Below are 24,836 nucleotides of genomic sequence, written 5' to 3'. Positions count from 1 at the left end.
CCGCCAAATTGTAAGATGTTTTATATAGAATTCAATGGGATAAAGAAAGCTTTTTGTTCTGAAACACTTGCAAAAATGGAAACAATAGAATTACAAATGAGAATTGTCTATCTCAGTCAGCCTAAGATGATGAAGGAGACTTGTTGGGGATTTTACTTCATCTGAGAGCTTTTAGCGCATTTTGTAGAGTTGCGTCCTTGAGATCTTGCAATGTTGGCCATTCAAAGAATAGCTGAGCTTTATGTCGACATCTCTGGGATTCTTTTTGTTTTGTGATATGGTCATGCTTCCTGTGATTGTTTCACCCTCGCATATGGTTAACACATCTTCCAGGTACAGCACAGTTTGTTTCCAGTGTGTCGCCCGAGATTTTGGTCCTGCATTGCATTTTTTGATTGTATCATAAGTTCCAAATATCAACAAAGAAAGCTAGCATCAACATAATTGTATGTTGTTTTGGGAAGCCGAATAATCAGAAAACTATCCAGGAAAAGTGTGAACCTGTTGAGAAACCCATCTTCTTGTGGCACATGGTGAATGCTACATCAAAGTAGGCTACAAGGGCATGGATATGGTCATTTCGTTGTGCGACAAGCTTGAATGGAGCTGTGAAGGAAGCATCTCCAGAAGCCATCTTAGAGATATCCATGGTCTTTAGTAAAAAAAAGCCGAAAAACAAATGAAATTTACATTAGCAACAAGTAACTAAGGAGATATAAGCAGCTACTCTAGCACAATCTTACTTACCTTCAGCAGCTTGCTATCAGTCACGACTTGGTTCCCGTCCACGGTGTCAACAAGCGGTTCCGTAATTGCTCTTCTCTTGATGCACGACATGTCAAACCCATACACGTCGTCCCAAACTGTACAGGAAATGATAAGAGGCAAAGCCAATTGCAAAAAAATCAGGTTTCCAAGATAAATGTTAGCAAAAAAGTAAGACAAGATCTTTCATATTACTTACACTCTACTTTGTCTTCTTTATAATGAGCATCCTCTATGGCCGTAAGATACAGAGAAGCTTTATCTGGTAGAACAATTCCACCATCAACCTAACCAAAAAGAACCAAAAGCACACAAAAATGTTCAAAGCTATGATGAAGCCCATGGTGGTCATAACTTAAACAAGGGGATAAAAATGTCACTAACAAGCCATTTATCGCGAGCATACAAGACGGTGTCAAGCATATTTTCATACAACAAAAAGTAACCCATCCATTCAGAGATAATCACATCCACTTTAGGAATCGGAAGCTCAATTTCCTCAATCTTCCCTTTCAAAACCGTTATAACTGCCACAAAACTCAAACAATTATTTCAGTCTTTCAGACAACTTCCATCAGACTATTATCCATTTGAATAACACACTAAACACATATGTACCATCCGAAAATCCATTCGACTTAACAATCTCTCTTGCGGTGTCAGCCATTTGAGAACATTCCACCTATTTAAAGAATCATTTGTCAAATCACATGCACCCAAATCACTAAGAGCCAAACTTTGAATAACAGAGAAGATAAAGAGACATACTGCGTAAATGTGAGCTGCTCCTGCTTTAGCACAGAACAAAGACAAGATTCCAGTTCCAGCTCCAACATCAAGAACAATTTTGTCCTTGATAAGAAACTTGTTCTTGTAAATAACATCTTGATAACACTTTGTCCTCACTACATCTTTTAACATTTCCTAATAATAAGAACATCACCATCGAAAACTGTTATACACAATGCCTAGTTTTTCAGAACAAAGGATTCAAATCAAAAAAAGCAAGAGACTTTACTTACTTCATGAATACCTGCAAAAATAAATCAAATGGAAACAGAGTAAGAACATTGCAGAGAATAAGATAACATGAAGGAAGCAAAAGTATACAATGAAAGGTCAAGGATTTTACCAAAATGAGAGTAAGAATCGAAGTAGTAATCGGCGCTGGTTATGTCATCAGCAACATCGGCATTGTTGTCACCTCCATCGTACATTGATTCATCAGCATCTTCGAAGTGTAACTTCGTCTTCTGAGTTTCATCAGAGCCGTTGTTGTTGTTCTTCGTACTAGTCATTTTTTGCGGCAAAGAGAGAGAGAGAGGTTTTGGTAGGCTAATAACAGATTCGAATACGCAAAGATTTTAGTTAGGGTTTTAGGATACGAACTTTATGTGTACGATTCTATTTCAGCCGCCGGTTCAATTTTGATTGACATATCGGTTTGGTTTATACCGAGCCGGTTCGGTTGTTCTCATATTTTATTATAAGCAGTGTATATGAAATTGGAGGAAAAGATTCTGACGCTGTAAGTGGCGAGCACGGCCAGAAGGTATGGCTTGCTCACGATCACCGATTCCTTCTTCTTTGATTTCGTTTTAGATTCTGATTTTTGTCTGAAATTCTTCTTCTTCTTTTGGGTTTTTGTCTTTATGGCTTTAAATTTTGTTTTTTTTATTTGTGTGATTTGAGTCTCAGATCTATTATGTAATCTCTTCACTGGGATAATACTTTTTGGGTTTTGAATTGCTTAATTTTTCCACAATTGGGAATCGTTCGATTTGTTATCTGGAATTGGGGACTAGGGTTTTAGTGATTTAGCTTGCTATGTGTGAATTTCATGAAAAGCCTTATGCTTTGGATGAACTTGATTATTGAGATTACATTTTTTCAGCTTCTGTTTTAGGTATTGGATTTTATCGTGGAGGTGTGTAATGAATCATGAACTTGTATATGATGAGCTAACCTCTCTTGCTAGGGCTTAATTTCTGAGTCTAAATTGGTAAAAAGCTAAACTTGCTTTCTATGATTTTGAAGGATTATTGATATAGAAACATGGCATCAAAATTGGTACAACTTCAATCAAAGGCATATCAGGCTTCAAAGTTTGTGGCCAAGCATGGGAATTCTTACTATAAGCAATTGTTGGAGCAGAACAAGCAATACATTCAAGAGCCTGCAACTGTAGAGAAATGCAGTGAATTGTCTAAGCAATTGCTCTACACTCGTCTTGCTAGGTTAATACCTTTATCCTATGGACATATTTCCAATGGCCTTGCTCAGATTATCTTTTATGTCTACTTTAGAAACATTAATCTTTAGATAATGCTGAGGAAATGTGCAAGTTGGATTTGCATTTCGCGCCAGTAGTTAGCCTTTTTTGCCTTTTAGACTTTGATAGAACTGAAAAAAGATATGCCTGAGAACTTTGGTGTTATCCTCTAGTAGCTTTTGTCCTCAATGGAATAGTTCTGGTATATCTCTGATGATTAGGTTAATCTATGTGCCTGTCTTGTTTTAACTGTCTCGATAACACAGTATAAGCAGCACATTGTGTTTTGCTATCAGTTGAAGAGTTTGGCTCTCTGTAATTTGCAATCTTGATTCTGTAGCTAAAACTCTTCTTACTAATTTACAGCATTCCCGGGCGTTACGAAACATTTTGGAAAGAAGTAGACTATGCAAAGAACTTATTGAAGAACAGAGCTAATCTGAAGGTGGAAGATGCAGGAATCGCTGCATTGTTTGGCTTAGAATGCTTTGCTTGGTTTTGCGCAGGTGAAATCGTCGGCAGAGGTTTCACTTTCACCGGCTACTACCCTTGAAATGGAGACAACATACAACAATGTCGCCGGAATATTCTTCCTGACGCTTGTAACTCCCTCCATATGATTCCTCACTGAACTATATACTTCCTCGAATCCATTTATATTTTCAGTATTTTTCCTGAAACCAATGTTTTGGAGCTAAGGGAAAAAAAAAAACCATTTTGGTAAAGCTCTTAATAAGTTGAGAAAAATGCATTTGATACAAGATTCTTCTTTAGATATTTGTAAAATGTTATTCGAAAAGTTTAATATCTGGTTCAATATTTGAAACATCAGAGAATATTAATTTTTAAAAGTGGATGTTAATAGCCGAATAACTTTTAAAAAAATGTAAGAAGAATTGAGAAAAAAAATGCCAAGAAAAGGTAGGAATAATTGAAAAAAATGCCAACAAAAAAGGGATAAGAAAAAAATGTAATTTTGAAGAATTTTTGATAACGTAACTGTTAATTGATGAAATTAAAACAGATATTCACAACAACAAAAAAAAGAACAACAACAGATATTCACAAAGAAAGTCATATTTCTTGTAAAAAAAAACTGTTCTTTTTATTTTGTTTGAGAAACTGAGAAGTATTGGGAGAACCGGAGATCAACGGTCGAAATGATCGTCCAAGATTATAGAATTTATGAAGATCGAGAAAGATCTAAAAATTATCATATCTTAAGTTTAGGAAATTTAACATTATCTCTAAATATATTATTTACATTTATATTTATCTTAGATTAGGAAATCTCATCTCTATATAAGAGAATGTAATTTATAATTTTATTCTTATATGAGAGTCTATTATAATTCTTATTAAACCCCTTTGTGTTCTTACTCTAATCAATTTATCACATTGTTTAATTAAAATTTTAATTTTGCAGCTGATAAACACAAAAATATAAATATTTTTAATACATTTATTTGAGTTGACTCAAGATAAATATTAATTTAACTCAAATCTCAGCGACAGAATATTCAAAAAAAAAAAAAAAAACATTTGTATGTGCGAGAAAGCAGGAAGACCAATGAGATCTTAAGGAGACCCAATTGGAACTTTAGCCACAATTCGAAACCTTAGCGAAGAAGACAACAGCGATTCACAAACATCTACGAGACGTCGACGATGATGATTCGCACTTCTTTGATGCGTTTCGCCGCAGCTTTCTTCGTCGTTGTCTTCGTCGTCCTCGTCGATGTCGTTCTCAGCGAGGTTCGATTTGGTTCTGTGTTTTCTCTGTGAATCTTAGTTTCCAAAATTAGACAAAAGGAATCACATTCTTGAAGACATTGACTTAATTGCCAAAATCTGATTTTGACAATGATTTTTTGCTAATTTCACTTCACTTATACACATGCCTCTGTGTTTTATTGTTTCTTGCGGTAATTTCGAACAATGAATTGATTTTTTGTCTTGTTTGTTGAATCAAATTTTTACAGGAGTGTACAAGAAAGTGCATTGCACAGAATTGTGACAGTAAGATTACATTTTTCTGAAGTTTCCTTTGGTTTTTGAGGAACTTTTTTTAGTTTTTTAGCTTACTACATGTATGTTTGTTTCAGCTCTTTCTATTCGATATGGCAAGTATTGTGGGATTGGACATTCTGGATGTCCTGGTGAGGAGCCTTGTGATGATCTTGATGCTTGTTGTATGGTCCATGACAATTGTGTTGAGTTAAACGGTAAACAAACAAGAGAATTGCAAATCCCTTACTGCTATGTTTTACATGCATCTGCACGAAAAGGTTTAATTACCGTTCTTAGGTGTAGCCTGAACTGGGATGTAGTTTTGGTATTATCATCTGGAAAGGTTCACATTGGCCAAAATTGTATGCCCATTAGACCTTGATAAACAGAGCTGAGATAAACTGAAAATTAACATCTGTAACTACAGATTTAGTATATATGAGTGTAACTTGGCTTGATTAGTCCTTGGATTTGAGAATGCAGTCAATCTGGTCTGTCCGGTTTATCTACACAGATTGTGTGATGCAGAGTGCTAAGATCTCGAGTATGATAATTTCTTATGGCCATCAGGCTCAAATGATCATAAGTAACTCTGCTGCTTTGATTCATTGTTCTTAAGCTATAGTTTCACGGATTCAAATGCTAAACTTTTGGTCTTGAGTTAACACGCTTACGATGAAATAATCGCTTATTTGTTTCCTATTTGCAGGTATGACTAACATAAGCTGTCATAAGAAGTTCCAGCGATGCGTACATAGGCTAAGCAAAGCGATAAAACAGTCTAAAAACAAAAAGGTTGGCTTTTCCACAAAGTGCCCTTATTCAGTAGTCATACCTACAGTGAATCAAGGAATGGATATTGGAATCTTATTCAGTCAATTAGGTAATGATATGAAAATAGAGCTCTGAGTTTTGCTGCTCATATACTCTGGACTTCTTTCAGGCATCACATTGGTGTTGTAACTAAAGCTTACCTCAGATTTTTTTTTACTGACTGGTGATTACCTTAATTATTGCAATTGCAAGTCGCTGATAGATTACATGTATGAAGCGATGGCACTACGTGAATCTGTACTATACACAATGCAAGTTTTGATCGGAAACTCTTCTCTATTCTTATGTTGCATCATATCATGATTTCAAATTATGAATCATGATCAACCAAAGAAAGTGGAATTAGTTACAAGTAGATTATTACTAGATTTGTTTAAGTCACTCTTTGTTACTAGATCAACTTCTTCTTTATATAATCTCTATTGTAAGTGTTCTGGATTATGGTCTATACATCCATCAATGGCAATGGCATCATGCAATGCAAGGTTTGTTTATTTTAATTCACCATTGCAAACCACATACCAAACGTCAAAAAAGAACTATAGATGAAAAGTAAAACTGTTAACGCAAAACATATTCATGTCAAAACTATTCATCAATTCGTAGTAAGTAGTAACGAAATCATAAACAACAGAAAGAAAAACCTAGAACTAAAAAAAAAAAAAAAAACAAGAACTCGGAGAAGTTAACTACTAGACAAAAAAACCTCCGAAAACCAATCTAGTTAGAGTCTAAAAACAAACACACAACTTTCTCCGAATAATAATGGAAGAGCTATTCTGTTATGGACGAAGATTTGAAACTAGGGTTTGGTGAGTCGTCTTCTGTCTCCATCATCTCAGCCTCAGCTTTGATTTCATCGACGAGTAAGGTTGAAGAAGAAGTAGGGTTTTGTGGGTTTTGCGTCACGGGATCAGCGCCAATGTCAAGGAGCGATAAAGAAGTAGAAGCCTCACTAAGATTTTGTGTCACCACCGAAGACGTTGTTTCCATCTTTGCACGTTCTTCTACTTCTTCATCAAACTTCATAGTCATGAGATCCTCGAATTCAAAGAGTTTCGGATACATCGCCGAAGTTTCATCATCATACAACATAGCCGCGACATCCGCCAATGCATAGAGCTTCGACCACATCTTGCCATCGTCGTATGTTGCCATTGTGATCGGACCTAAACTCAGAGTTCTGAAAGCGTGGGTAAGAAGGCAATTATAGAGAGAAAAGTGCCTTTGTTTACTATAAATACTTGTTGGTCTGATATTTACTTTTTTTTTTTTTTTTGTGCACCGGTCTGATATTTACTTAAAAAGTAAAACCTAGCCAAATATTTACTTTTCTTTTTCCCTTTTTCCTTTTTTCCCCTTTTAATTAGCTTAGTACAAAATATTAACTAGGCCTGGCGTTTAATCCGAAACCAAAAATCCGAATCGGAAAAATCGGATTAAAATCCGAACCGTATCCGACAGATTAACCGATCGGTTATTGATTTCTATACCCATGGATATCGGATAATACCCGTTCCGATATCCGACGGATAATCCGAACTCTCCTCTAGAAGTTGTAGAACCTTAGTCGTCCGTTGCAATACGAGATCCATGTCCCTTATCTCGATTTTTCTCCCTAGCAATACGTGATCCACTTTCCTAATCTCGATTTTCCTAGCAATACGGGATCCACTCCTCTAACATATAAGCATAAAACCCTAATCTTTTAATATGGATTTCCTAATCTCTCTTTAAAATATTAATTCTCCTAATCCCTAATGTAGCTATGGTTTCATGTTAGTTCAACTAGTCACTTCAGTTTTGTTTCAGAATTTCAGATTATTTTCAGATTTTTGGTTAAATTGGATATTGAATATCATATCCATACCGATCCGAAATCCGAAATATCCAAACCAAAACCGATCCGAATTCTATAATTATCCGTATGGATATTAGAATCTATATCCAAAAAAAAACAAACTCCGAAAAAACCGAACCGAATTTGATCCGATAACCGAACGCCCAGGCCTAAGATTAACTATTGTAATTCGACACTAATTAATTATTTATTCCAATAAATAAACAAGAATAAAATTAACAGTAACTTTTCTTTCTTTATTTGTTGGTGCAAATAATCTTTGTTAGGTGCAAATAAAGCAACATTCAATTCGTTTTGTCCATAAACCCAAAAAAAACAATCCGTATTAGTGAAGAATTCGGATCTTATCGTACCAAAAGTTCAAAGCAAACAAAAAATTGCAAATGGGAAATTTTAAAATAATCTTATGCATTTTCCAATAAATCATAGGGAATTTTACCAAATGTACCACAATTTTAGAAAATCCTAGCAAATGTATCACATTGCAAATCAATTTAGCATTCATACCACTTTTGGTGTTTGTGTGGTAGAGGTTGGACGATTTTACCCTTCTGCCTGCGTTAAGAATGTGTCAGGGGAATGAGCTACAGTCAGACGCCGGTCGAGAAACGGGGAGCGGCTGCATTAAATGGATGTCTCCAGTTTTTGTCCCCGATTGAAAATTCTTTGTTGCGTCTAGACAGGCCCGTCTCTGGGGGGTGGCAGACTAGGCTAATGCCTAGGGTTCATTGTTAATTTCATAAAATTTCTTAAGGCTAAAAGGCCCAATTTTTTCAAAAAAAAAAATTTAGTAAGAAATTTTATTTTATTTTGAGTTTTGCCATGGGCCCGATGATGAATCGAGACGGGACTGCGTCTAGATCTTGTCCCCGATTTCATCAGTTTGCTCTATTATCATGAATCCCAGATGATATGGTTTTACCAGCCTACAGAGATCTGGATTTACTCGGGGACAACATCTCTTAATTATCCATCACCAGATGATGTGGTTTTACCAGCCAAATATCTGGATTAACTCGGGGACAACTTGATCTTTATTTTATTCTGCCAGAGAGCCGAATACGAAGATCTGGATTTATTCGGTGACAACTTTGTTTTACCGGCCAGAGGGACGAAAACGGTTACCAATGCGCCAAGAGAGAGATAAAGGACGGCAGAAATTTCGGAAGGTCACATCAATCGCAGTTCCTTATCTCACAAGTTGGAGGGTAAAATGATCATTTTATAAACACAATGTGGTATGAATGATAATTGGGATTTAAATGTGGTAGAAGTGATAACTTTTGTGGAAAAAGTGATACCCAATCTAATTTTCTCTAAATCATATATAAAAGAAATAATAATTAATTGGATTGAAAAGTCGAGTCCACGGTATGTATCTGTTTCGTTGAACGTGCACCGTGACACAGAGGATCCTTCCTTTATTTTATTTTTTTGTTTAAAATAAATTACAGTTTTAATCGGTTTTCTCTTTACACGTCAGTGAAAACATATATAAAGGGTTTCGCAGAGTCCAACCTATATTTATTTTTTAATATTTTATTTAATATATGCTTATTCTTCTTCTTCTTCGTCTTCTCTAAATCAATTCACGTTTCTTCTGAGATAGGTCCCCGCGAAAAATTCCATTCTTCAGATCATAGATTTGCATCTGATCTTCATAACAAGCCAAAAAAATCCCATAAGTTATTGCTCTAGCTTTTTTTTTACCCTGATTCGATTTTTTTTTTGTGATAAATTTCGTGTCCATGAAGAAGGTTCTTCAACGAGGTTTTAAGCCTGCTAAATGGTAATAAATTCGATTCTGGGGTTTTCCTTTTTCTTCCTATTCTTCTGTGTTTCTATTTATGATCGAACCTTTTTTTTGTTTTAGAGAAAGAAAAAAAAATCACAACTTTGGATTATACTGTTTCATCCGTTGTTTTTTGATTTTATATAATGCAGCAAAACAGCTTTGCAAATGGCGAATTCACGCCTGAAGATACTCAAGAACAAAAAGGAGATTCAGATTAAACAGCTGAGGAGAGAATTAGCTCAATTGCTCGAATCCGGACACCCTACTGCTAGAATTCGGGTAACCAATTCTTATCTCTGTTTCTGTGATAATCAAACATTGTATATTTGGGAATTTTTAGTATTAGAATCTGAGTTTCACTTGTTTGTTGCTAAAATTGTGAATGTGGTGGTTATGTTTCTCTTCTCAGGTGGAACATGTGGTTAGGGAAGAGAAGACAGTGGCTGCTTATGAGCTCATTGGAATATATTGTGAACTTCTTGTTGTTCGTTTGGGTGTTATTGAGTCACAGAAGTAAGAAAAATTTGTCCTTTATATACATTTAACACTCTTTATTGCTCTTGTTGTTTTTTCAATGTGTAGTGTACTGATTGTTGTGATGTTATTTCAGAAACTGCCCCATTGATCTGAAAGAAGCTGTCACAAGTGTCTTGTTTGCTTCCCAGAGGTTATCAGATGTTCCAGAGCTCTCAGAAATCTTTAAGCAATTCACAACCAAGTATGGGAAGGATTTCTCTACGGCGGCTGTTGAGTTGCGTCCGGATTCTGGTGTGAGTCGTCTGGTAAGTGGCTGTGTTTCTTAATCTATGATGGTGATTTTGTTGTATTAAGAACCCTTGTTGATTATGATTGTTGTTTTTTCTAGTTGGTGGAAAAATTGTCTGCCAAAGCCCCTGATGGTCCAACAAAGGTCAAAATTTTGATGGCAATCGCTGAGGAGCATAATGTCGTCTGGAAGGCGCAATCTTTCGTTGAATCAGATCCAAAAGATACTGAGTTGTTGGTAAGTAACAACAACATTTCAGAGTAAAGGCATCAGTTGTTATATCTACTCGCTATTGTTAAACATAACTTTTACTTTGCTTCTGTTTTAGAGTGGAGCAAGCTCATTTCAGCCAGCGAGTAGTATGAACATGGATTCATCTATAAACTCAAACAAGGAACAGCCTCCAAACGTCCCAGCTCCAGCTACTGTCAATGCATATCATGGATCAAGTGAAAGAAATCATTTCCCAGAGAACTCTTATGCAAATGGGGGAAGATCTTCAAGCCGTAGCAACAATGTTACTTATGGGAAGGCTGATGACTACTATCATTCAAATGCGAGACCTTCTCGTAAGTGGTTTTCTTCTGCTATTTCTGTATTTTTTGTGATTAAATCATTGAACGGAGTTGTTATGTTTGACAGGATCTAGGCCTGATGAAGGAGAATGTAGAAATCCAAATCATGGCTATGCAAATTCATCTTCAAGAACTAAGAATAAGCGGGAAACAGAATTTGTTAGTTCCACAGATGCTGCTGAAGCTGCCGCTGAAGCTGCTGAAAGAGCAAGTTTCGCTGCTAGAGCAGCTGCCGAACTTTCGAACAAAGAAAGGATGATGAGGCAGGATTCAACAGAGTCGCATAGATCCTCTGCATCTGTAAATCTCAGAAACGAGCCTTCACATCGACGTAACCGATCGAATGCACAAAGTGAAAGTTATTCTGAAGATCATTTTTCGCCTAGACGAAATGTTGGAATGCAGTATGAAGATATGGACAGAACCCGGCAAGATAGATATGATAAGGCAGAGGAATCTGAGATTCCTCCTGTAGATCAGTCATCAGGAAGACATTCCCTGGATAACTCGAGAAATAATGGTTCCTTTGGTAAAAAAGGTAGAGAGAAGCAGCCAAGTCAGGATGAGACGGATTTAAATGTTGGTTACTCAGAAGATGTTTACCCCAGGAAGCAGTCAAGCCGGGCTTCATCACATTCACATTCACATTCAAGCAATTATTCTGATGAGAATGACCTTGGCTCAGATTATATGAAGTCACCGAGCATCGTGGAGGAAAACATATTTGCCACTGAATATGATCACCAATCTCAGAGCAGCTTTAAAGATATAGATTCCCATGATCATGGACATAGTTCATTTTTTGATCAACCTAAATTTGATGCGGAAGATAATCATTATGATGAAATTGATGTAGGATTCTCATTGCTTGGCAGCAAAACATCTGCTTCAGCGGCTTCGTGGAGCTTCAAAGAAGATCTTAGTAAGTCCTCATATGGAAAAAACAGCAGCTCGAGCTCACAAGTTTTCCAAGAGAACCTAAGTTCCCCATTATTTGATGATGTCTCTACAAGTCCTCCGGCATCTTACCACGAGCCTGACCCACATGCCAAGTTTGACAATTATGGTCCAAATTCAGAAAGCGACGGCGATCAGCCAAGGCATAGAGGCAAAGTTTCTGGAGATGTACATGAGAAGGGGATTCTGACATCTGATCGATCTCAGAAATTTAAAGTCTCTGATTCTGACGGACATGAATTTTTCCCGTTAGACACAGAGGAACACAAAGATATTTTGAGGAAACAGGAAGAATCAGATTCAGAGTCAGAGCCTCAGCTTGGTCTGAGGCTTGGAACTTTGGGCGGTGGATTTAGGAACAAAAAGACACTCCCACCCTACACAATGAGTTTGGCATCGTCCAAGTCTGAAAAGAAATATATCCAAACCGATGATTTTGGTCAGTCTAGCAGAAAAGATCTTTACAGTAAGAAAGCAAGCAACACCGAGATGAGACCTAGTTTTATGCCTCCTCATCCATCTTCTAGTGATGAAGACGACTCAGACATGCAACTTCCAGTAAGAACAAAAACAAAATCCGATTCCTTATTTAGTCATGCCCGTGTCAACCTTGAAGACTCGGATGAAGAAAAACTCTCAACTCGATCTTCTTCAAGAAGTCAAGAGAGTAGTCGTAAGCCATCAACGGGAATGAGAGATCACAAGAGAACAAACTTCAAGACGCCAGTTTCATCATCGTCTGAAGATGAGGAAGAAGTCGAAAGAGAGGCTGCACGCATCAATGCCAAGCCAAATAAAACAACCGGGTACGGGTTCTCTCTAAGGACAAAGGGCCAATCGAAAGCTTATGAGAAACATTCTTTACCAGTGACAACGAAGAAAACCGACAAAGAGTCTCATGATCAGCCATCTCCAAGGCACAAGACAGTAACTTCAAGCCATGTTTCACAAACTGTAAAATCACCCGATCCAGAAACCCCATCAAGGGAGAGAGCTAGTCACGTTCATCCCAACCTCCCAGAATATGACGATATCTTTGCGAGGCTCGGGGCCCTTCGTGCTCCTAATCGACGCTGAGTATGCTCATCTTGTCCGTCTGTTCATACATTTATTCTTTGCCACAGAGACCAGTCCCCCTCATTTTTTACTCTGACTGAATTTGATATTCTTACACATTATACATATTGAAGCAGTGGTTTGATTCTGCTTGGTCGTGATTGGTTTTCCTTGTCTATTTTATTTTTTGGTGTGGATACATAGAATAGGAAATAACTATTTGCGAAGAAGATTTTTATAATAACATTCGAAATGTTGTCACAATAGAAATGAATTTTGTTCTCTAATTTCCAATTTGCTCAAACTGCAGTACAAGAAACAAACAAACAATGTCGAAAAAGCCAGACACATGACATGTTGTGGCAGGATTTTGACATATCAAAGTCCCTCCATCAGAGTTTCTATTCGTATTCGATCAGTTCAATGAAAGAAGCCAAGAACCTGACCACCCACATTCCGTTTAATAGCTTCTTCATGGTCCAAAATGCCATCGGGAGTTGTAATCACTACATAACCCCACTGCATAATAACAAATCAAAGAAGGTTTAAGTAACTGCTACGATTAGTTGCATATTCAAAAGTAGAGTAAAACCAGACCTGGCGTGTTGGAAGTGTGCGTTCTGTGTATTGCCCGATTTCGTTTGCCTTAAGGTCTTGCCTATAAGTGAGAGCTTTGCAATCATTAACCCTTCCTTGTAGATCAACAGTTATTCTTCCAACTCTGTGTGGATCATAGACTTGAAAGTTCTTGATGTACCCTGTTCATCAACATACAACAAAGTTAAGTAAGAGACAAAAAAACTACCCAATTCATGCGATTCGAGCATATAAATGGTATCTGTAAACTTGAGTCACAAACTACCAACTTTGAAAAGAACCACTTCAAATTCCAAACTAAAAATATCGAAAACACAAACGAAGATCGAAACAAACTTAAGTTAGACCATAAACTTGGAAAAAGGAGCAGATATGCCTTTCTCCAACCATAGATCAAGATGTGAACTATCCATAAGAATCAAAAACAGAAACTTTTCAATCTTCTGCAACTTCACAGTTAACAAAGAACAAATCTTAACCTTTGGACGGTGTTGTAACCAATCTCTTACACCAATTGATCACACATTGAAATGCTTGAGCTAGATAGATACTTCACCACAAGCAAATGTGACTAAAACCAATGTCGACGAAACTGATAAATCTAAATAAGTAGATGACAAATTTGGGAAATGAATTAAGACCCAATTGGACCAGAAGCAAGCAGAAGTAAAAAATGTGACCTTTCTCCTTCATGATTTTGAGAAACGAAGACATAACGGTAGAGACAGGCTTCAATTCCACCGAAGCTTTCCCTCGCTTCTCCGCATTCACAATCGTTCTCAACGCATCGTTCAATATTCTCCTCCCCATCGATCGAAAAATTCCGATTTCTACAATGGAATCAGAGGATCTAAGAATTGTGGCATTTGAGATATTCTTACAATCTTTAGGGGTATTTTAGACTTTACACCTAATATTACATGAACTAGGGTTTTGTTATTTAGAGGTCGTATATAAATAGCTCCATCGTCATCTCGCAAAGCTCCGGCGCCACCATTAAAAACCGAGTCTCTCTATCTCTCCCTCTCTGCGAAATTTCACGGTGAGCTTAGATCCACCCTCAATTGTTCTCGTTTAGTAGTAGCCTTTAGAGATCGATCTGTTCATGTCTGTGTTGTTGATTAGTATCCATTTGTTTTGGTTGGTTGGTGTGGTGAAGGTAGGTTTTCGAAATGGCGACAGTTCCAGGACAATTGATCTGGGAGATCGTGAAGAACAACAACTGTTTCTTGGTGAAACAGTTCGGTAGAGGAAACTCTAAGGTTCTATTCAGCAAGGAGACCAACAATCTCGCCAACGTTCACTCCTACAAGCACTCTGGTAAAAATTTCCACTCTTGTTTCCAATTTCTGGGAACAAATGAATACTTTATATCTCTAGTTGCTTGATTTAGTAGATTAGATTTGGGATTAAAGTTGTTAAGAAATGTTGAAACTTTGGTGCTTTTGGGTGTACGAAAGAGTGTGGATTCTCGAATATAAGATGATTGTTGTTGAAATTTGGCTGTTTGAGATCGTCTTATATGCACTATCTCGAATGTCTATGTTTCTGGATTTTGAATATAAGATCAAAAGTTGACTGTGAAATGTAGTTACTTTACTTCTCTGGTTAATTAGAATCTGGTATTGTATTGAAATTGAAGTCTGTCAAGAAGTTTAACGTTTCATATGTAATGATTTGTAATATTGAAATTTACTGGTTGAATCTAGGCTAAAGTTTGAATCTTTCAATGTGGATTCAGGTCTTGCAAACAAAAAGACTGTGACTATCCAGGCCGCTGACAAGGAACAAGCTGTTGTGCTTGCCACCACCAAGACCAAGAAGCAGAACAAGCCTAAGGTCTCTGTCAACAAGTCTATCCTTAAGAAGGAATTCCCCAGGATGTCAAAGGCTGTTGCTAACCAGGTAAACTCGCAATTTTACTAATTTTGATGTTTGTTTCTGTGTATATGTTGTGCTTATAGGTTTCTATATTTAGTTATGCATGTTATTATTAGCACACTCTGATCTTCAATGTGGGTAGAGAGTTCATCTTATGGGAAAATGATATGATGAATTTTTTCTTTATCTGCTTAATGTTGCTGTTTATGATCAACTTTTGTCATAATGCTTATATTGGCTTCATCTGTGAATACAATCTAAAGCAATTGATTGTGTAAATGTCTAGGTGGTTGACAACTACTACAGGCCAGACTTGAAGAAAGCTGCACTTGCTAGACTCAGCGTCATCAGCAAAGGTCTTAGGGTTGCTAAGTCCGGTGCCAAGCAAAGAAACAGACAAGCTTAAGCTTCTTCTCTCACTATGTGTTTTTTGGAGTAAAAGATTTTGTTGAACAGGTTTTATTTAAGTTATTCCTTGAAGTTGAACCATAACGCTATTCTCCTTTTCCTTATCCTTATTCCAAAAGGAGTTAGAAGTTTTTCTTATTATGCTTTATGTTTCTTGTGTGCTTGTGTTACATTTTGTTCGATCCGTTTATCAAATCAAGAACTAAATTAAATCTCGATTTTAGATTTTATTAGCAAATCCAAAGTAACTAAAAACAAAGTCCTCATTTATTGATGACCTTATAAAGTCTAAATTGATTCCATTAGCAAACAAAAAAAACATTTAGAAACAAGAAACAAATGCCAATGAACAATACCTAGTTGCATCAAATTCAAATGTGATGATATTCTTGTGGATTTTAATGTTTGACATTTTTCCTTAGCTCCCATGAAAAACAAAACTTGAGAATTCACTGACTTCGCAAACCGTGGACTTATCCAAAAGCCCATCAGGCCCATATTCGGCCCAAGTTTAACGTACGGAAAGGTTTATATTAGGGTTTCTTAGACCTTTTGTTCTCTCGCTCTGCCGTCTTCAACTCCATTTTGAAGCGAGGGAGGCAGAGATCGAAGCAAAATGGAGAAAGGAAAGGGAAGAAAGGAGGAGGTTGTTACCAGGGAGTACACTATCAATCTTCACAGGCGCCTCCATAGCTGGTATACCCTAATCTTCAATCCTTTTTTTGCTCAAATTTTCAATCTCTCGTTTCCGTTTTTTGGTTTTGTTGATAAATGATTTGACTGAAATTGCAACTTCTATTGATTCGAATTAGGTTTCTTGATGAGTGAAAAGTTAGAATTTTTGAATCTTTGTTGAAAATTTTGGCATCCATTGATTGTAGAAGAAGAAGATTAGTCTTTAGATGAATAATGATCATAAACATCTCCTTGTTGCTATTGATATTCATGGCTCGTTCCATATTCCTAGAAATTAGTAAGAAGATGGAGAAATTGGATTCCTTTTATTGTATAGAATGGTTTACCTGTTGCTTAGGTTCTTGTAGTTTTAGAGATGCTGAGTTTCTTAATGTGGTTTTTATTGTTGATAAATGAACAGTACGTTCAAGAAGAAGGCACCCAATGCCATCAAAGAGATCAGGAAGTTTGCATTGAAGGCAATGGGAACTAAGGACGTTAGAGTCGATGTTAAACTCAACAAGCAGATATGGAGCAAAGGTATCAGAGGTCCTCCGAGGAGAATCAGAGTCCGTGTTGCCCGTAAGAGGAACGATGATGAAGATGCCAAGGAAGAGTTTTTCTCACTCGTCACTGTCGCTGAGATTCCGGCTGAAGGATTGTCTGGTTTGGGTACTAAGGTCATTGAAGAAGAGGAGTGAAAATTGGTGAATGTACTCACACAATCCTTATCTTTAGATGAAAGACAAAAAAGAAAAAGACTTTTCTTGTTTTGATCACTTACCCATTTTGATCATTTATTATTTATGTTTGAAGTTCTATAGACAACAGATTTGGTACTGATACAAGCTTTGATCTTTTTGTGATGTTCTTTTTGAGTCCGTACCAGACCGGTTTACCATCTGGCTTGTAGTGTAATGAGTTGGTTTGGTATGATTTGGACTATTGAATTTGAGTAGTACCTTAATTGTGGTTTAATTCCACATAGAGTAAAACCTCTATAAATTAATACTCTATAAATTAATAACCTTTCTAAATTAATAAATTCTTCTGGTTCCGAGTTGGGACCAGTGTAAAATATGACATAAATCGATAAATTAATAAGATAATAATTTTTTTGAAAATCTCATATAAACATATGGTCTCATCGATATCATAAATTAATAATTGTATAAACTTATCAATATTTATATATTTGAATTACTATGATATATTTTTTTAAAATATTCTATGTAAAATATTTAATAAAATATGACTCTATTATTCAAAAAATGTTTGTGTTGTTTTTTTAAACTTAATAATTGTTTCTCTACTTGTAATTAGTTTTTAAAAGATATTACTTATAAAGAAAATAATTATTTTTAGATAGAAATGTTTTTAAGAAATTACAAAATTAGTAAAATCTCTCTATAAATTAATAATTATTAATTTAACGATAAATTAAAACCTCTCTAAATTAATAAAATTTGATAGTCCCAACATTATTAATTTATAGAGGTTTTACTGTAGTTGGTGGAGTTTATAGTAACACGAAGGTCCATATAAAATGATTAAAATCATAGAGTACTCATTTTGAAGGAGAAATTAATTACTAATGTGTTTTGTTCTATACCAAATTAATCCCTAACGTTTAATTGAAGTTTCAACAAGTTGAAACTTGAAACCAAGATTTTTTTTTTTTTTTGTCATCCGAAATTAAATAGTACTCAAAAGAGTCATTTATGTGGAATGTTGTTTACAAAAGTAATATGAAGCGGTTTCGTACGAACTTTTCGTGCCAGATTATCCGCTTTAGAATTAGCACATCGATAAATTAGAGAAAGAGAGAAGTTGGAGAACTCTTCATTGTCGTTATGAAATTCCTCCAAATACACTGAAAAAGGCCGGCCATTCGGTTGGGGAAGACACCATCTTCACCAGATCAGAACAGTCTGTAAAGAACGCTACCTCTTGATTATCTGCACCAATCATACACTTTATCGTCCAAAGGAAGGCCTCGAATTCTGTATATAGCCGAGATAGGTTGGCTTCTACGGAGGTTAGCAGCTCTCATTGTTGTCTACTCACCATGGTGTGCAAAACCAAAACCCATTTCATAAATAAAATTATCCGATTTTTTTTTTTTTTTTTTAAATATTGGAAGTGAAAATAAATTATGATGCCAGAGAAATTAATGAATCGAAAAAAGGTAAACCTAGTTTGGATACACACAATTGGTTTAAGGCCCATTGGAGACCCAATACGGCCCATTAAAGGCTCTAAAATGTGATGATAAATAGACTGTAATTCCGAAACCCTAAAAAGCAGCAAGCTATCGAGAGCATCGTCGTCTCCAACAGCCAAGAGAGCAGAAGCTTGAAGAATCTCTATAATCTGAAAAATGGGTAATTCTCCTTTACTTGTTGTTTCCTTATGCTTCTACCTGTCGCTGATTCTTCTTTAACAATGTTGCTGATTTATTTTATTTTGTCTTTGAATGCTCGTAATCAATCTCGCAGGAAAGGTCCACGGTTCATTGGCTCGTGCCGGTAAGGTGAGAGGTCAGACACCTAAAGTGGCTAAGCAGGACAAAAAGAAGAAGCCTCGTGGTCGTGCTCACAAGCGTCTGCAACACAACCGCCGTTTCGTCACTGCCGGTAAATACCATTTACTTTGAAATTTCCGGTATAGGATTCTTAGATCGATTGATCCATCTCGTAATTTGATAATTTCTAAGTCTGAGATCGCTCTCCTTAGTTGAATTCAGGGTTTTATTGACCTGTGATTAGACATGACTGAATCAGTGTATGAATCGCCTTGACATGATTGATGCATAATCGTAGTGTGCCTTGATCGTATTTGTAGATGCTAATTATGCTATTGTGGTTTGATCCAATCTATAGAGTAGATGATAAATATCTCTGTGATCATCATTTCTGCTCTAAGCTCTTTAGAAAATCTTGTTCTAATCAATCTACTACATTTTCTGTTCTTTTTTCTGGTTTCTTTATGAGATTGCACAAGTTTGTTTTAGAGGAATGAATAACGATTCGATTCTCATTTGCTGTTGTTCATGTTTTGTTTTTTCAGTTGTTGGTTTTGGCAAGAAGAGAGGACCAAACTCATCAGAGAAGTAGACAAAAAAAAAAGGTTTTACTCTTTCAGATTTTATGGAATGTTTTTGATATTGTGCCATTAGTTGGTACAAACTCATCAATATCCAAGTGGTTTAACTTTCGTTATCTACAAATCAGTGGATGTTATGTCAATGTTCTTGTCAATTTGATTTGTGTTTCTCCCCGGATTAGACATAAGTTCGTGGATTATTGTCATATACAATGGAATCTGAAGGAATTTGCATTTTTTTTCCTGGAACTTTATTTCCTTGCCTTGAATCCAAATAATTCTCACTTTCCTTAAACATGTGAAGCCAACATTGAACTTCTCTTTTTCAGTTAGATATTTTCACAAGGTTAAGAAGTAGTTAAGTTCTGAATTAGAGATGAAAGATCTAGGAGCTGTAAAGAAGATCCTTGGTATGAATATTTGAGAGAGAGATGGACTTTAACATTGTATCAGGTGTAGCATTTCAGAAAAATTCTTATTTTGCAATAAAGGACGAATCTAAAGTTGTGCAAACTTACTTGATGTCAAAAAAAAGAAAAATGATGTGCAAACTTTATTCAGAGAACCTTTTAATTTGCATAGGGAGTCAAAATTCCTTATGCAAATGTCTTTGGTAGTTTAATGTTCAATATTATTGGACTGAGATCAAACCTAGCTTACTTAGTGGAAAACTGGAAATACATCAAGGAACAACAGGTTCATGGCCATGGGAAAAGCTATCTATAGAGCACTGAAAAGCTGTCAAATGGATGCTGAAATATACATCACGGAACAATTGGTCTGAAACAATGTTTTTTTTTTTTTTTTGAGCCATTAAAATCCACTCTAAATACTGACGTTACATCGTTTACATCAGAGAATTCAAAAGTGAATTTCTTACCATATAGTATCTCCTAAACGATTTCTCCAGTTACATCGTTTATGTAATTTCTACCTAGTTTACACCATTCAAACTTCAAATATATTTGTTATGTGACAACTGTACACGAAGATGTGTGCCAAACCGAAAATATTCATACCACTTGTATTTCACAAACTTTTACTTGTTTGCAAAACCAAAAATGTTTTGAACCCCAGATCATAAACCGCAGATCAATTCAAGAAAAAGTAAAGTAGGAAGAAACAAAAATCAAGACTCAACACAAATGGAAGAAATAAAGATGATCAAATGTCATTACAAGAACACACAAACCCAAAGGTAACGAGACCAACAATCACAATTGGTTCTAAAGTAACAATTGATTGTGTTTGAAAGCATTACAATCAATCACAATAAAAGGGCATTGACACTCTTTTTAGTTAAAGAAGAACCTGAAACGAAACCTTGGTTTAGAGTTCAGACTCGATGAGGTAATCCCCGAGCCTTTCGACAACCAAGTTGCATTGACCTCCAGTCATTGGTTCATCATAGATGCCAAAGACAAGAGCTTGGTTTGTCTTCTTGATAGTGACGCCTCCCGGTCCCTGCAGATTCACAGATTGTTAAAATGAATTCTAATTCTATTCTCTATCAAAATCTACATGCATTTTCCGTAAAGGTTAATCGATAAGATTCATAAAAGCATCTTCGGATACTAAAGAAAGTTACCTTCTTCCCTCGGATCACAGCTCCTTGTTCACCTTGGATAACCATGTATTTTTCGCCACCAAGAAATAGTCCGGTTGGGGCAAGAAACCCGGGCTCCTCAAAGTCCTTCTTGATTCCATCGATTTCTTGAGGCTTCAACTAAAACACATATCAAGAACACACACCAATACACATCAGATTATATCGGTCCATTGTACAAGGTAAAATCAAGTCAACACTTAAGGTTATTGATCCACACATCTTGATCAAAACATTTCCTCCGCATATAAGAGAAATGGAGATACAATTGTTAAACAGTAATTAATCCTAATTAAGACCATAGAATCTACATGCCTCCAAGAAGAAGACCTCGCAAAATGATAGATTTGGTGAAACAATTTCATTTTCATGAATTAGTTAACAATGGATCGCTCACGCATGCGTGAGATTTCACAAGCACATGGATCTTCTATGGAAGCTACGATCTAACTTCTGATACCGAAGAAATCTCACAATCAGACTAATAATCTAGAGCCCTAGGTTCGAATTCAATTTCGCATACGGATCGATTGATTCAGAAAAGCAAATCGAAATATTCATCCGATTACGGAGATAGAAAAGTTCAAAATCAGATCCGAGATTCGTCAGATCCGATCACGGAAAATATCAAAACAGACGGCTGAATCCGGTGGATTCCGGCAATTCAAACGACGGATCGTAGAAAAGGCGAAAAGAGAAGATGAAGAAGAAGAAAAACCTGAGGAAATTTGTCGCTCTGAGCCCAGACACTGCCGTCCTGACCGAGAATTGCGGCGGCGGTGAGCGTGTGGCCTTCGACATCACACAAAAGGTGCTCATCGACGTATGATTGCCACGACATCTTCTTCTTCTTCTCCGGTGAGTACTGAATTCTCCGACGAGTTTGTTTCTTCTGTGAAATCTCCGAGAAGGTTTTTATCTACTTCTCTCTCTCTCAATTCTCTTCGTTAGCTTTATGATCGTGTAGACAATGAAATGTTGTGCTTATAAATTAATTAAAAAAAAAAACACTTTCGTCAACTGTTTAATTTCAATTATTCTTGTTTTCTTTTGCAAAATAATAATGATTATTATTAATTTTACTAAAGTAACAAGAAATAATATAATAACATTTTTCCATTATAATTTTAGTTTTACTAATGGTATGTAAATAATTTATAAAGTTATCAACGGAGGAAATGATAATAGATAAATAAAAGCAAATTGAATCATACAATGTGTAACTGAAAATGCAAAATGGAGGAAAAATATCGTATACTAATTTTTTTTTTTATCAAAAAATAAATAAATCATATGATTTATCACATAAAAAAAGTGTGTGTTGCATCACATAAATAGTATCACAAAATTAAATGATATTATTTTAAATTAGTTGTTAATAAGTGATACAAATTTTGTGGTTTAACATCAATTATAATAATTGATATCATTTTTGATTTGTTTTACATCGAGTCAATAAAATTGATACAAGTTTATATTGGTTTACATCACTTGTAAAGAATTGACACAAATATATGAATTGACATCAATTAAGTAATCGATGTATTCACTAATTTTTGTTAAAATCATTTTAAAAATGATAGAAATTTTACATCAATAAGAAATGATGCTAATTATGTGAGTTAGCTTCAGTTTCTCAAAATGATATAATTATTTACTCATTTTACATCTGTTGGGTTAAATTGATACTAACTTGTATGATTGTATCGTTAAAACATTTGACACTAATAAAGCTAGTTTACATCAATTAAAATATTTACATGTTAGTTTTTTTTTTTCGTAGTCCAAATATTGACATGTTAGTTAAAAACTTAAAACTTTAATTATTGATAATAAAAATGTTAGTGATTTTAACTTAAATCAATAATTGATACAAATAGTAAAAGACATTGATGAAAAAAAAAATCAAAATGGCAATAAAATCCCTAAAATCTCTCCCTCTAATCACGTTCTATAACACCATATTCTAACAACTGTTTACACTAATTTAAAATCAAATAAAAATCATCTATTTTTCCTAAAGATCAACTTACCTTGTTCTCGTTTTCTCTCTCGCTCTCATTCTTTCTATACTCAAATCCACCATTGATGAACAATAAGGTTTACCATTAACTGATGATGTTTAAACACTTCTCAATCTCGCTGACTAGATAAGTTCATGTTTTTTTTTTATATTTGTGTTTTTCTCTTTCTCACTCTTTCTATTTTCAAATCTCATGTTTGCTTCTCTGTATTTTTGTCACTTCTCAATTACTAATATCCTTGTTCATTGATTTATCCTATAGAGTCCTAAATTATACATATATTATACATATTGGTTTTATAAAAAAAATTTTATTTTTTTTTGCAGAATTTAAATCATGGCAGATGAAGTAAAGAGGTTCGCCGGAACTAATTGTTTAAGTTTTAACACAAGGAGGGACGAACAAAACATAAGATATTCAATTCAAGAGTTTCCTACGAAGAACAAAACGTCTACAGTCCTCTATAGAAGCCTATCAAACATACAAAACCACCACCTCCATGACAGAAGACCTACGGCTAACCATTATCTAGTTGTTATTAATTTGTGTTTACACTTCCAATTATGTGTTGTAATCATACATTTGATTTAGATTTTTGTAGTTATATGTTTTAGTTTGTAATTTTTACCATTGGTTGTATTATTAAAATTATAATAAAATGATATAATGATTTGTAATTTACATTTAATTTTACATATTTTTTGAAAATTTAATTATAATTAAAATATTAAAAATTATTGTTGAAACGAATAATTGCAAAATTAATTATTTCAAATTACAAAATTATTTGAATCAATTATGAAAATTGATACTAATTTAACATCAATTGTTTACAAGTGATAGAAATATTGGCATCAATTATTTTAACCGTTACAAATATTAACATCATTCATATTAATTGATGCAAATTTTAACATCATTTTTTGTAATTGATATATATTGACATCGATTTTACAAGAACTGATACAAAATATTTGCATCACCAATTTCGGAGTCGCTTTTTTAAGTGATGAAAAATATTTTTGCATCAATTAAAACTAATACAAAAATATAAAATAAATGATGCAAAATACACGTTTTTTTGTAGTACATGCATGTACCATATATAACATACTTTACTTAGCTATCCCCTATATATTAATTGAGAAGCATTTTAAATAAAAAACCTTACTTTCACATGGGATTTACAAGACTGTCATGCTGACATGTCGCAACCAGAGAAACTCTCAGCAAACTTAATAATTGTCCAATATTTACTAGACTAATTACATATAATGCCATTAGCAATTAATAAAGGAAATTAATTAATAAAAACTATATATATTGACGAAACAAGTAAAAAGTATATAGCATAAATCATGATGAATAATATATAATATAAATGTTTATTATATGTTTTGTACTTATATTTTTTATATGTTTTATAAAAAAACATTTAGAATTTTAACATATATGACATTCTATTTTTTGTTATAAATTACAAAACATCTAAATGTATATGTGAGCCCATATGTTTCTTAAATATATTTGGAACATAGTTTTACATAAATTAGTTAGTAACATTTCATTTATTACACATTCACTATGAAGTTATTTTCCCGAATGTGTAATTTAATCTATGTATCCGCTTACTCATTATTTTCCGCTTA

At 34.9% G+C, this 24,836-nt stretch overlaps 10 protein-coding genes across 11 annotated transcripts; 6 read left to right on the top strand and 4 right to left on the bottom strand.

Annotated features, from left to right (window-relative positions):
- Positions 1-8: 8 nt before the first annotated feature.
- On the bottom strand, positions 9-2,241 carry LOC9322095 (probable protein arginine N-methyltransferase 1.2). Its single transcript, XM_002883930.2, has 9 exons — positions 1,898-2,241; positions 1,788-1,798; positions 1,534-1,689; positions 1,384-1,447; positions 1,150-1,292; positions 965-1,052; positions 748-863; positions 502-652; positions 9-377 (listed from the first exon to the last, which is right to left on the bottom strand). The coding sequence occupies exons 1-9, from the start codon at positions 2,061-2,063 to the stop codon at positions 172-174; spliced, it is 1,101 nt and encodes a 366-aa protein (XP_002883976.1). The 5' UTR covers positions 2,064-2,241; the 3' UTR covers positions 9-171.
- Positions 1,895-3,863, top strand: LOC9322094. The gene is made up of 3 exons (XM_002885982.2): positions 1,895-2,317; positions 2,803-3,002; positions 3,404-3,863. Exons 2-3 carry the CDS (start codon positions 2,821-2,823, stop codon positions 3,588-3,590), a joined length of 369 nt encoding a protein of 122 aa, XP_002886028.1. The 5' UTR covers positions 1,895-2,317; positions 2,803-2,820; the 3' UTR covers positions 3,591-3,863.
- A 711-nt stretch (positions 3,864-4,574) lies between these two features.
- On the top strand, positions 4,575-6,160 carry LOC9320043 (phospholipase A2-beta). The gene is made up of 4 exons (XM_021030240.1): positions 4,575-4,792; positions 5,020-5,056; positions 5,143-5,262; positions 5,757-6,160. The coding sequence occupies exons 1-4, from the start codon at positions 4,706-4,708 to the stop codon at positions 5,954-5,956; spliced, it is 444 nt and encodes a 147-aa protein (XP_020885899.1). The 5' UTR covers positions 4,575-4,705; the 3' UTR covers positions 5,957-6,160.
- Positions 6,161-6,256: 96 nt separating this feature from the next.
- LOC9322093 lies at positions 6,257-7,155 on the bottom strand. The gene has a single exon (XM_002883929.2). It carries the CDS (start codon positions 7,037-7,039, stop codon positions 6,656-6,658), a length of 384 nt encoding a protein of 127 aa, XP_002883975.1. The 5' UTR covers positions 7,040-7,155; the 3' UTR covers positions 6,257-6,655.
- A 2,132-nt stretch (positions 7,156-9,287) lies between these two features.
- LOC9320042 (serine/arginine repetitive matrix protein 2) lies at positions 9,288-13,135 on the top strand. Its single transcript, XM_021030585.1, has 7 exons — positions 9,288-9,531; positions 9,687-9,816; positions 9,947-10,050; positions 10,148-10,319; positions 10,403-10,540; positions 10,632-10,872; positions 10,946-13,135. The coding sequence occupies exons 1-7, from the start codon at positions 9,491-9,493 to the stop codon at positions 12,910-12,912; spliced, it is 2,793 nt and encodes a 930-aa protein (XP_020886244.1). The 5' UTR covers positions 9,288-9,490; the 3' UTR covers positions 12,913-13,135.
- LOC9322092 (40S ribosomal protein S15a-2) lies at positions 13,111-14,348 on the bottom strand. Its single transcript, XM_002883928.2, has 3 exons — positions 14,169-14,348; positions 13,489-13,649; positions 13,111-13,410 (listed from the first exon to the last, which is right to left on the bottom strand). Exons 1-3 carry the CDS (start codon positions 14,296-14,298, stop codon positions 13,312-13,314), a joined length of 390 nt encoding a protein of 129 aa, XP_002883974.1. The 5' UTR covers positions 14,299-14,348; the 3' UTR covers positions 13,111-13,311.
- Positions 14,349-14,425: 77 nt separating this feature from the next.
- LOC9322091 (60S ribosomal protein L28-1) lies at positions 14,426-15,995 on the top strand. Of its 2 annotated transcripts, none has more exons than XM_021030587.1 (4): positions 14,426-14,530; positions 14,648-14,808; positions 15,230-15,393; positions 15,656-15,995. In XM_021030587.1, exons 2-4 carry the CDS (start codon positions 14,661-14,663, stop codon positions 15,773-15,775), a joined length of 432 nt encoding a protein of 143 aa, XP_020886246.1. In that variant the 5' UTR covers positions 14,426-14,530; positions 14,648-14,660; the 3' UTR covers positions 15,776-15,995. The 2 variants fall into 2 exon arrangements, with proteins under 2 accessions (XP_020886246.1, XP_020886245.1); XM_021030586.1 differs by having other exon boundaries at positions 14,427-14,530; positions 14,652-14,808.
- A 279-nt stretch (positions 15,996-16,274) lies between these two features.
- On the top strand, positions 16,275-17,413 carry LOC9322090 (60S ribosomal protein L31-1). Its single transcript, XM_002885978.2, has 2 exons — positions 16,275-16,473; positions 16,874-17,413. Exons 1-2 carry the CDS (start codon positions 16,394-16,396, stop codon positions 17,151-17,153), a joined length of 360 nt encoding a protein of 119 aa, XP_002886024.1. The 5' UTR covers positions 16,275-16,393; the 3' UTR covers positions 17,154-17,413.
- Positions 17,414-18,747: 1,334 nt separating this feature from the next.
- LOC9320041 (40S ribosomal protein S30) lies at positions 18,748-19,809 on the top strand. The gene is made up of 3 exons (XM_002885977.2): positions 18,748-18,836; positions 18,951-19,088; positions 19,522-19,809. Exons 1-3 carry the CDS (start codon positions 18,833-18,835, stop codon positions 19,566-19,568), a joined length of 189 nt encoding a protein of 62 aa, XP_002886023.1. The 5' UTR covers positions 18,748-18,832; the 3' UTR covers positions 19,569-19,809.
- An 868-nt stretch (positions 19,810-20,677) lies between these two features.
- Positions 20,678-22,138, bottom strand: LOC9320040 (profilin-1). Its single transcript, XM_021031148.1, has 3 exons — positions 21,882-22,138; positions 21,146-21,283; positions 20,678-21,021 (listed from the first exon to the last, which is right to left on the bottom strand). The coding sequence occupies exons 1-3, from the start codon at positions 22,002-22,004 to the stop codon at positions 20,887-20,889; spliced, it is 396 nt and encodes a 131-aa protein (XP_020886807.1). The 5' UTR covers positions 22,005-22,138; the 3' UTR covers positions 20,678-20,886.
- Between the last annotated feature and the right edge of the window lie 2,698 nt (positions 22,139-24,836).

The sequence above is a fragment of the Arabidopsis lyrata genome (genome assembly GCF_000004255.2).
Source record: "Arabidopsis lyrata subsp. lyrata unplaced genomic scaffold ARALYscaffold_3, whole genome shotgun sequence".
Classification (NCBI taxonomy): domain Eukaryota; kingdom Viridiplantae; phylum Streptophyta; class Magnoliopsida; order Brassicales; family Brassicaceae; genus Arabidopsis; species Arabidopsis lyrata.
Note: the sequence above shows the minus strand (reverse complement) of the source record. Positions and strands in the feature narration are given on the sequence as shown.